Below are 12453 nucleotides of genomic sequence, written 5' to 3'. Positions count from 1 at the left end.
ATACTACAAACACTAGAATGTGTATAAACTTTCCAAGTATGAATGTTCAAAGCTCTAAAAATCTTAGAAACTGTTATTCCAAGTAAGATGCTCATTGTTGATACTTCGGATCATAAAATGCCCACTGGACAAGGCAAGTAGTAGATCGCCTTTTTACTTCCAAGAGTTTTTTGGTCACTATAGCTGACCAAGTAAGGGCATAAAAGACCTTTTGAGATGACTATGGCATCACCTGAATTGAAAACTCAAATTTAAAACTTTGGTTTTAATCTATATGCTGCCCTGAGTTGGATACCATAATCATAGGTATAATTTTAAATATATATATGCACAAGACCTACCAGATTCTGCTTCTTTTGTAACTCTTCTAAATATCCCAGAATATCTTCATCTGCCACATCAAATGCTGTCTGACCCTGGAGAAGGGGAAGAAGTAAAACACCATAGCTGTACAACAGAATTTAAATGTTATTGGACTACGATGTCTTCTCATCACATGATGATGCAGGTTAAAGAGAACATTTAGAGAGAGAAACTGGAAAATATGTATCAAGCTCTACTGCAAACTGTTAGTCTGTCAGTATTTGAAAACAATTCTGCAATATCACTTTTTTTTGGGGGGGTGTAATTGAAACAAAAACATTTACACCTGATGAGTAAACACGTTTTTAAGTGATAAAGACATGACAATAAAATTGTACTGTCATCTGAAGGAAAAAAAGAACACTATGAATGAAAAGTAGATTGATGAAAATAATTCTCACAGTGTTAGTTCCAAACAACTGTTCACAATGGCAGTTGAATGGATGGATCCTGAGCACTTCAGTATCTTGCCCATCTTAGACTATCACAAATAGCTTGATTTTTTAAGTTTAAATTATTTAAGCAAGTTACACTAAATTTAAGTAGTCATGCTTTCACGTTTTACAGCAAAACTGTATTTTACAATTTACAGTCCTTTTATAAAAGATCTGTTACAAAAGCTGTTCTTATTTCTCCTTAGGGTATGATTTCCATGGGACATATACTTGAAGGCTGGAATCTAGGGAAGTCCTAGCTTCACTGGCATAAAATTTAGCTGCAATAACATTCTGAGTGGACTTATGGAAATGTTGGGAGGATCATGACAAGATCAAACTAGTAAGTAGTTCTGTACAATAACCAGTAATAAAAACAGAGTTGTCATTTGAAAGTGGCCACAGCAGCTTACAAAAATAATGAAAGGTGTTCCTGTTTGTCTGTGCTTATTTCAGTTTTTCAAAACGTTAACTAAAGGCAAACTTATTCCTAATTACACTGTGAAGACTATCTTAACCAGTTAGAAAGGATGAACCTTTAAACCACTAATTTTCACATCCATAAAGCTTCTGATAATACAGCAGAAGCATGTGCACCTTTCAACAAGCATTAGCCAAAACAGCTTGAGGTCTTCTGCCATTTGAGCTACTATCCCAAGTCTATATTTGCATTATGACTACAGTTTTTAATGTGGCCTTCTATTTTTCAGTAGCTATTATGTGGTAGTTAGACCTACTATGACCACAAAAAGTTACTTTGCAAAAAACTGTTGCAGTTGTAAGGTTACATCTTAAACCCCAATCTGCAACAGTTGATACCTGAAGTCAGGTGCCTAAACAATAATGGCTGAGTTCTCTGAGATGCTAAGCACATACAACTGAAACCAAACCCAGAGTTTTCAAACCTCCTATCTCCAAAAGCAAAAATGCTTACTAGCTTACTTTAAAAAAGGCAAATCTTTCCTAGCTTGCAGAGATAAGCCCATATTAAAAAAAAAAAACCAACAAACCCTGAGCTGACACCTCTCTATTGCCTCCTTTTTTCTTACTCTTGTTCAGTGGATTTGAACATACTTTTATGGGAGTGCTCTCTAGTGTATTACATCCACATTTTCACAAACCCAGTAAAAAATCTAACACATAAATTGGAAGCAGAACAGAATCTATCTGTAAAATACACTACAGGGAGAAGAATGAGAGCTCAGCACTTACAGAGTTGAATGAAAAGGTTTGGATCCTTTCGATGACTATGTGACTCATTAATATATTTGTGCCTACTGGGAGCAAGATCAGCAAGCTACACAGGCCATTGCATAAAAGTCGAAGAAATAGAGCCTAGGAAGCACTCAAGTTATGCCCAGGGGGTCCAGAGATGCCCACAAGTTTCTTCCACCACACCCAAATCAGCATAATATAGTGACAATTCTAGTATACCAGCCTAAGCTGATTTTTAAGAGTTAAAACACTACCCAAAGGCATCATCATCATCTTCCGAGATCATTTTAAAGCCTGAATGCAATCCATCAAGTCACTAATTTTGTACCTCTGAAACGTCAACAAACTCTTTCTACTGTGAATTTCCATGTCAAAGACTGAATGGATCATTTAATATAAAGTCGGCCTAGAAATTAATTTAGACAATCAGAGAATTTAGTTCTGAACACAACCATGCTGATTTGACAACACATGCATTAGATAAAGCTCCACAGTACAGTAAACAGCAGTTTATCATCACTTTTCTTACCCTGGCTTCTAAAGTCACTTTAGAGACCAGAACTTTGTATCTTGACAAGGATTACATAAAAATCCTACCACTTTGTTGACAGCCTCCATATCACAGAGGTTTTCCACTAAAATGCGACATGCTTCTTCTTTACCCCAGTGAGCAGCAGCATGAAGTGGTGTCCAGCCATCATAATCTTTAATATTTACATCGTAGTGAGCCTGTATTAAAAGCCTGAAGAAATTAAAAGAAATAGATCTTGACACTGCTGACAGGGATAAATAAATTTTTGTAAAAATTGTGGAACTGTTCTACGATAATATCTTCCTCCTTTTTTTCTCATGGATATTTTAGTTGGGCTATTGACAATTGATTAATTTTACTTCTCACAGAAACATCTGCCTTTTCATTGTTTAGTAGGTGTGTGTATATATATATTTCTTTAAAGGAAAATTAAAGAAAAGTAGCCTTTTCCATTTTCTTCTCTATACACTTCCTCTTCAAAGACCATTGTTTCTATACAGTTAGATATTTTTCTCTGTTCATGTAGTAATAGACAAAACCCCTTTTAGGGAAAAGAGGTGTAAAATGTAAAAAATTGTTACATACAGTGGTTTTTCTATTCTATTCTAGGAAGGTTCTATTAAAACCTCCTTCCATTCTAAAATTAGCTGCTTGAAACTTTCATCTCCTGTCATTAACTTTTTGCAAAAATCTACTGTTTATATGCTCCAATTGTTCTCTGAGAGGGAGCAGAACTCCTCAAAGAGAAGACCGGCTTTTCTGCCTGCATTCAGCACTCACATTCAGCATGGTTCTCACATGAGCATCCAAGTGACAAAGGACACTTAACCTAACAAATATTTTTATGTAAAGGGGTAAGGGCTCTCTGAACCACTGTCCATAATTGTTAAAAATCACGTAACAACAAACTATTCTTTTCAAAAAATTCTCTCAGTTTCTCAAGAGCCAATATACTTATAGTAATATCCTCCTGTGAGTCAACTTCCAGTCTTGCATCCAATTCAGAGCACACATTTTTGATAACTTGAAGCAATCACAAGAATTGCCTGCACATATGTTTTGCCTCTCCTAAGGGGAGTATACAGACTGGACTACAAATAACTGAGAGAGCTGAAAAGCACCCAGTTATAGATACAACTCCCTTACAGACACCTGCTACTCTAAACCAAAAATTACTCTTTTCCAATGGAATAATTTGTCTTCATCATGTTGAAGCATAAGGGTTTTTTGAAACAGAACTCCCATTCAATAAATTGCTCTGAAGACCTTAAAGGAACCAATAATCACAGTCAGGATGTATGCTCATTTTCACTCATGTTACAGTATGTAAGTGCTCCTAGCACTGCTAAAGCAGTCAAATAAATTTACAAGTCATGTTAAAGCAATGTATTACGAATTATGCCTTACTACAATAGAAGAGCTTTGATGAAAAATAAATCTGTTATGATGTGTACTGATACTACATTAAAGAAAAGCTGTGAATTAGGGGACACCAGAAGCCTAAAGCTTTCCAGTAAAGATTTCAAGAATCATGATTTTCAACAACATCATCAAAGCACAAAATTAAATTACCTGGTTTTTAACTGTAAAAACTTTTAGCCTGGATTACAAACCCTGCTTTATGTATGGAAATAAATATGGTGTCTTGAAAATATGTAACAACCAGGATGCTAACTGGCATTATAAAAAGGTCTTAAGCTTGTTTACATAGCTGGCTTTAGAAACAGGGCAATTTTTTATCACTGTTCTTCTCTTAAGTATTCAGGCTAAACATGTATACTGTATTCATATTTTAAATGACTTAAAATAGAAAGCTAACAACATCATGATTTATGAGTGCTTGAAAACATAAAATCAAGCTTTGAAAATCGATCATTCTAGAGACTGGGATTTTGCAAGACACACTCTCTAAATGTTAGAAGTGCCCAATTAGCATTACATCAGAACAATAAAATATCAAAAAGTTAAATCACACTTACTTTAAGACTTCTGTATAGCCCTTAGCAGCAGCTACATGAAGTGCTGTACCACCAGATTTTGCATGCCTGACATCATTTATATGACCGCTGTTGAGCCACTGTCTTGCATCTCTTAGCATTATTCGTTCTTCTTCTTTTCGAGCTGATTCTATATCAACCCCTAATTCAGACAGGGAGGGGGAGAGGGGAAGAGAACACACGAAATTTTTTCAAATACTTCAGTTCAATTACATAACAAGTTTTATGCCACATTTATGTGACATAATAAAATAAAAGCTAAACAATCTGAATAATGTTCAGAATTAGATATTAATATCTTTTGGAAGATGAATTCCAAGGTTACGGAAACATCCAATATTGTAAGATAGCTTGCTTAATGCATTTTTTAACAAAAGGAGAAGGCTGGGTGGAAAAAGAATTATAAACAAACAATAATAAAAATCAATCTGCTAAAACTCTTCAAACTCATTCTTTAACAATGTCTACATTACAGTAATAACCACTGAAGTTACCTGTTAAAAAAAAAAGAGAAAAAATTCTATTTTTACTTTCTAAGCACCAAAAAGTAAGTCTGAGTTGATGTATCTGTACACAGTAGAAAACAGCCAAAGTCGTTTTACAAACATATCTATCTCTATGGGAAGAGAAAAAGTCTCGATTCTCAACACTGATGGTGTTGAATCTTCTATATTTCTAAAGCATTTCTGGTTTGTCTCCTATCACTGTGACTCGCAAACCTTATACACAAATAGACAACACTTTGGCTATTGCATTTCATAGCTCTACTAAAAAAACATCAAAAACACTGAAAACTTTTTACACTATGTCTCACAAAAAAAAAATCATACGCCGATGAAAAGGGAGAAACACAGCCTACCATCATAACATCTACAAGTATATGCATCAGATTAAACAGATGGAAATAAATTCCAGACCCTGAATGGGCAATGCAAGCATGTATTTGCAAGCATTTTTCTAATTACTACTATATGGAGCAAACTTAAGAACAAAGCAGGAAAGAGGTCTTGAAAAGAACTATGCATGAACATAATTTTATCTGTGATGGCTGAATGGCGACAACTCACTAGGAAAAGCAATTTAGAAACTGTGATCATCAAGAGCACAAATTTTATCTAGGTTGACCTCTAACAGAAAATCAGTGGCCCAACCTTCAACTAAATGTTCTTATGTGTATGATTTCTCTAATCTTACACACTGGTATGCAGGGACTTGGGAGATACATACGGTAAAATTTTATGCTAAGGACAATCAAAATATAAAACTTCTCTAAGTACCATAAAGCAATTGAAGAAAGTTGAACAGTCCGTGTTCTGAGGACTCGACCAAACTCCTAGACTCATCCAATTAATTGACCAGTAAAACCAATTTAGTCTTGACAATTTAGGTAAAAATGAATAGAATTACATTTTATCAGAAACTGATGTAAAACCATAATCAGGATGTTGAGCCTGTAAGACGCAGGAAGACATACAAGGTTGTTGAAGGACTCAGCAGAGGGAAAAGCTGAAAAACTTTGCAAGCATGACAAATATGAAGAGTGAAGACCAGGAAATCTGAATCAGTAACACATTGATAATCACATATTCTCATTCCTCGGAAAGCTCCTACATACTGATATGTGAATTACTGCAAATTGTAACTTCATGGGCCTGAGCATCTGTTCACATTTCAGAATGACACAGCAGTGATCAGCAGATCCTGGGACAATACTCTAGAGTACAGTAATTTACATGACAGTGTTGCCTACAAAACACTACTATGCAAATAAATAGTTTCTATTTCATCATCTCTTAGTCACAGTTATGTCCATTCTCTTTTTGCATGCCCAAAGTCCAACTGTGAATCCTTATCAACATGAGTAACCTTCTCCACCTGAAGAATTCAAAAAAATTCCTATCAATGTAAAACTGTCAATGTACGCGGCTGTTTGTTTTGAGGCACTTTTTAATAAAGGAAGAACAGAGAAAAAACTCATTCCAAACCCTGATTTTGTGAGCTTCTAATGGGTCACATCTAAGCATACTTTCCAGATAGGCTAAACGATCCAGGTTAGTATGTCAAAATAGCAATGCTTTTGCAGGAAAAGTAACTAATACTCAATATAGACTGCCATCAATATCACGAACTACTGCATTTCTGAAGCCCAAACAAGATACAATGGTTGCAGAGGAGTAATGGCTGTATCAATACATTATTTTACAAGACACTAAATTTCTCACCGTATTTCAACAGAATAAAGTACCAGAATCTTGCCAATCTAAAAAAAACATTCCACATTAATAACTGGCATGAAAATGGGAATTAAACTTTGTGTCATAGAAAAAAAGCTGTGCTCGGAGATAAACTAAATTAAATTCCCATTATTAACTACAGAAAATGGAATGTAAACAGCCTTTATTATACCTTGTATGGGGCCCTTCTCCTTCCTTTTGTTTTCCAGACTCTACTGAGATACCAGGGCAAAAGAAAATGCTCATCATCTGTTTCCAACCCTTTCTCCCTACGGCCCATAGATGGCAATGCGCTGCCTCCCAGCTCAGCCTCAGCCACAGCACTCGCTCACACCACCCGTGCACTTAACCTCTGGAAGCCTAACAACTTAAATCATTAATAATTTTATTGCCAAATGCTTCCACTTCTTTTCTGATCAACAAGTGTTACTCAGCAGCCCCAAACAGGTTTGAAAACAGTGTGCCATTCAGTGAGCATTTAATGAAAATTCAGCATAAATTTAACTGCTGAATCATTGTAGCAGGACGCCTCAGCCATATAAAGGCATGTTTTATAGATACTGCATGGAAGATCAACCCACTTTTTACTTCATGAAGTGAATGTTTATACACAAATGTAATAGTTCGCATTTTATCCACATAAACAAATCTGAGTTAAGCAATACATCTGGAGAGTCTTGTTACATTACCTATAATTAAGAATGAGGAACATGTGTTTCTCCTTGGAACAGGAGGAGTGATCACTCTGATAGTTACTGAATAAATAGCTACCACACTGTATCATGATTCACCTCACATCACCTCTCCCCACTAACTCACCTCCTGAGAATGCTTCCTATAATTTAAAGTAACTGCTTAAGCAGTTAAAAATAATTTTAAGAGGACATCTGATGATCAACAGCTAAAAAAAAAATCACTTCAAACCATTATACTTAACCCCACTCGAGCCCTGAGGAGAGAGAACATTTAAAACTGGCCAGGGCTAGCCAGGATCAAAGCCCACATCTCTTTCAAGTCTGCTGGTATTCACCAGGGCAAATGAAAACTTTACTGTTAAAAGACAACTTCCACTGCTCTGTGTTGAAACACTGCAGGGTAGAAACATGACAGATCACACTGAGAAACTAAATAACATTTTTGAGGAAACTAAATGGTTTTGAGGATTGTAGTGGCACCTATTTATACATGGGATTGACCAACGCTAAAGATATTAGTCCTAAGGAGAAACAATAAAACAAGTCCTAGAAGAAGGGGGTTTTTTAACACACAGAATGGTTTAACCATACGGAGTGCAAACAAAACAGTTGTTCGGCACTACTTCGGAATAATTCCCACAAAACACCTGATCTTGCTGTCTGTGAAGTGTTTGTTACTAGGTCAAAAAATACTTGAGTATGTAATTTACCTTCTCACAAATTACAAAACTAAGCTAGGTTTTAAGCTTAAAAAGTAATTAAGCCAATAATTTCCCATTGAAGATTAGGGTAGAAAAATATTTTCCTAACTATCAGAGTGGTATGGCTTCAGTTACAGGACAGCTATTCCCTTAGTTCACAATTCCTGCACAGCCCATCATACCAAGTCATGCTATTTGCTCAGCAGGACACAGGAGGACACATGAAAAGGCATCTGACCCTTGGTGCAATTTAGAGGTGCAGCATGTGGGGATCAGAATGGCTGAAGAAAGACACTGGATAACAATACTAGAAGATCTCTCTTCTTTTATGGCCAACACTCCTTAAAATAGAACTTGTATAACAAGAAGATTATTTTATCACTGACCATCTCCTCCTCTCTAGTCAGATCAGGCCTTGGAGCTGAATGCTAAAATAGGATGAGGAAACATTGCAGATCCTTCCTTTTATTAAACCTGTAATATCACAGAGAACTGAACTGTATTATATTCTATTATTTATTTTTGTGAATTTAATGTCTCTAGAGGCTCCCACATTTTGTCCTGTAATAAGACATGTCCTTAAAATGATACCTGCAAAAAATTGGGCATAAGTACAAACTGATCAGTAGAATGCTGAGTACCTTGAGTAGTCTGTTTGGATGTTTCCTACAAAGACATAAGGCCTGCAAAAGCAGAAAAAAGGAGATCTAACAAGTGATTCTCCTTGGACTTCTAACAGAAACGAACAACAAATGTCATCACTTAAATCTGAAATCACAATGAACCTGACTGATCTTTCCAAGCAATCTTTTGCCACCAAACAACTCTGGCTGCCAATATGTAGGAAGCCATATTTACAGCATTAACACTGCAACGTTCAAAAATGAACCTACAATGAATGTAGGAACAAACACATGAAAGGGTTGCAAAAGGCAAAAAGGTTATGGAAAACGCCTACTTAATTTTCACACTGCACATTTTACCTACACAGAGATAGGATATTTTGTCACCCATATATTTTATTTTCAAAATAAATAGGCTGGTTTTCCATTACCCATAACACTGAGCCAGGGTTGATCATTCCACAAACCCCACTGTTAACCTGCATTATCAAAACTGTGGCACTGCTTTATTTGATATGAAGTAGTGTATCATATGGAAGGAATATGAATTATCTCACTGCTGGAGGGATAATTGTATACAGCTACATGTATAGTCAAAGATGAAACACTCACAATTCCTCACTGTTAATTCCACATCAAGAGAAACAATTAAGTTCCTATTTTAGAACTATTAACTTCTCTAACCACAACATACACACAATTAGGCACTTTCTAGATGATCCTGATAATGACTAAATAGTAATTTTTTATGTAACATTAACATACAATTTAAAGTAATATCTATATTCAAGCTAAGGATGCCATCAAAAGTGCCTAATTAAAACCTCACTGCTGAGACAACTGTCTCGTGATTTAGTAAGATATACACTGTAAGTTCACATCCACGTTCATATCCTTTCTATTCCATTCTCATCCACAATCATGAAATACTTCCTTTGATTTCATCTCTGCATGTAAAAGCCCTTAGTTCTTACATCTTCAGACACAAATTTAGGAGGGATAAAGTACGCCTTCTTCCTTGCTTCTGTGAAACAAGCAAGCAAACCAACTGACATAAAAATGCAAGAGGAAGGAAAGTAAGTTGTCCAAAACAAGTGAAATTTAGTATTTTAAAACAACCTAGATTATTCCTTTAGAAGCTAACAGATACATGTGGGAACATGTTGGAACATGTACCTTCTCAGATTTATAAAGACAGTACCACAGACAGTTTATAGTAAGCTTCAACTGTGAAATATGTAAACCTCATGGAAATTTTCAGTGATTTGTGGCATTTAGTTTAGGTTGGTAATACTAATTTTATAATTGGGCTGTTCAAAATCATTTAAACTTGCAAAAGAATAAAAATTAGTGTGTAATGCTGAATATCTACATTTTAAAAATGAATGTAAAATCCCATAAACAAATAATCTCTATTTTTAAAAAAGCAATAACATAGAGAGATTTTGGAAGAGTTCATTCCCCAAATAATTCCAATTTTTTACAAAGAGCTAATGCAGTGAATTAGTATCACACATCAGTAAAGCCAAACATTCCAAAAACAACCTTAAAAAATCTAGGCTGAGGCAAACAACTCTTGAGCAAAGACTTATAGTACTGTTAAACAACAGATCAACTAATTAAAGTAGAGAAATGGTAATACAGACAAAAAATGCACATAACTGTCTCATCTGATGTTCGTTGTGTATTAACTGTAAAAACTGCTAATCAAATTTCTGTTAACACTACCAATTTATTGAATCAAAGCCTTTGCAAATCCATGGTCTACTTCTGTGTATCAGTAGGTATCTCTTATTTCCCTGCAGATCATGTCTTCCAGTTTCTTTTTACCACTTGCTCTGGGCATTAAATGGGTTTAAGCACATAAATTAAAACTGGGCAAAGCCTGTAACAGTAAACTAGTAACTGTTTAATTATGTAAATCTGTCTTAAGAGATACACACTTAAGCACTGCACATTCTATATTGACAACTCTTTCTAGAACATAGAGTGACTTTAAAAGTCTCAATTTAACCTAAGCTTTCAAAAATGCATTTAGTGTCCAATAAATACAACCACCCTTCTGTATTCAAAATTACCTTGTCTATTTACTTCATTCTGAAGCAGCTCTTCCATTGCCTCTTCTTCAGCAATATCTAATGGAGTGTCTCCTTCACTATTTACAGCTCCTACATGTGCTCCTTGACTAATTAAATACCTGTCAATAGACAAAGAAAAAAAGCCTGTAATTAACATAGCAAAGCCGATAAAAAAAAAAAAAATAGCAGCCACCAGGATATCATATGCACACGCACAATTAATAGAAAAATTTATATTAGGTGTAAGTAAAAACCGTTTTGACTGTCTGCAACTTATGAACACGCCTAAGTCTTTTCATCCTAATACCCATTAATATAAATAGCCTTCTGGCCTTCAGTTTGCCACAAAGACTCCTGACATGTTTAATACATATCAGGAAGAACTGAAAGAAGAAAATGGCTAGATAAGGAACAAAAGTGATGACAAGGTGATGACAAGGTAAACAGGGATGGAACCGTCAATTCCCATGACCTCCTCTTATTAAACCACTTTTCCTATAACTCACAAATTCAGTGGCACATAATGTTTCTACACCTTTCCAGAATGATGACTCCTGATCTCTTAGGCAGCTCCTTAAAGTTAATAAAAACAAAACCACATGTCCTTCTACGTATTCATAAGGTCAGCTTTTGGTGGGGAAGGAGGCAAGGGGAAGAAAGAAAACACTACTTCACACATTGCAATCCCTGTATGTTTTCTTATTTAATGTGTTACTGTCTCAGGAGTCAAGAATCCAAAATTCTGAATTTCCAATTACATCAAAGGATCAATTCCAACAATATGTCACAAAAACATTGAATTGTTTAATTCTATTAAACCATAAGCCTATGAAGTTATTGACACGCTACAGTTAAGGACCAATTAAAATTGATCAATACAGCCCAGTCTTGCACCTTCTGACCATAATATTTCCACTTAACCTAGAAAATTCAATACTTTGAGCCATGACAGGAGTCAACACAAACAAAAAGCTGCAAACATACCTCCCATCTTGCAGAGCTTAATTAATAATTTCCATACATTTGAGAAAACAAAAATCAGGATATACTGAAAAATCAGTCAGCCATTTGGTAACAGGCGTATGAAATAAAAAGTGCTTTTTTACGTTTACTATTACGGAATGCCAAATTATGCAGGAGACAGTCACAAAACTAATCCAACACTAATACAAATGCTTTGAAGTACTTAAATGCTGCTTAACTTCTGCCAATTAATTACCATCCTAAATAGTTGGAATCTGTTATCTTTAATCAGTAACTCAGAATCAAATACTCTCATATATCTGTATTTTTTAATGTATTACTTAAATAGTACTTGTTAGTAAATCTCTGTAATTACAACAAGAAGTGGTAAGAACTAGTAGATCACAAAATGAAAATTAGTTCCCAGAAATGCAACCATTATCTCCTGACATATGCATTACCAGTTGCCACCAACAACTTTGATGCTGGTATACCATGCTGGTTTTATACTGTTCTTCTTGAAAGAAGTGCTCTAACTCTGACCTCTCTCCAGTTAAAAGATTTAACTTCTGAGGGAAAGAAAAATTAATATGGAGTAATAACGCTTCTCAACAATAC

The 12453-nt window shown here is 35.2% G+C and overlaps 1 protein-coding gene across 11 annotated transcripts in view; it reads right to left on the bottom strand.

Annotated features, from left to right (window-relative positions):
- The window catches only part of PPP1R12A (protein phosphatase 1 regulatory subunit 12A), a gene marked incomplete at its 3' end in the record, with an annotated part of 113805 nt that overhangs the window by 40989 nt on the left and 60363 nt on the right, over window positions 1-12453 (bottom strand). For 10 of the 11 annotated variants that reach the window (XM_082280706.1, XM_082280707.1, XM_082280700.1 and 7 more), the window contains exons 3-6: window positions 10873-10991; window positions 4524-4683; window positions 2610-2754; window positions 342-416 (exon numbers count right to left, since the gene is read on the bottom strand). In XM_082280706.1, coding sequence (XP_082136832.1) covers window positions 342-416; window positions 2610-2754; window positions 4524-4683; window positions 10873-10991 — 499 coding nt within the window. The remainder of the gene's footprint in view (window positions 1-341; window positions 417-2609; window positions 2755-4523; window positions 4684-10872; window positions 10992-12453) is intronic. The other variant, XM_082280703.1, reaches the window with a different exon arrangement.

Source organism: Coloeus monedula, assembly GCF_965178545.1.
Source record: "Coloeus monedula genome assembly, chromosome: 4".
NCBI classification, from domain to species: Eukaryota; Metazoa; Chordata; class Aves; order Passeriformes; family Corvidae; genus Coloeus; species Coloeus monedula.
The sequence above is the reverse complement of the archived record's forward strand: the minus strand, read 5'-3'. Positions and strand labels throughout refer to the sequence as shown.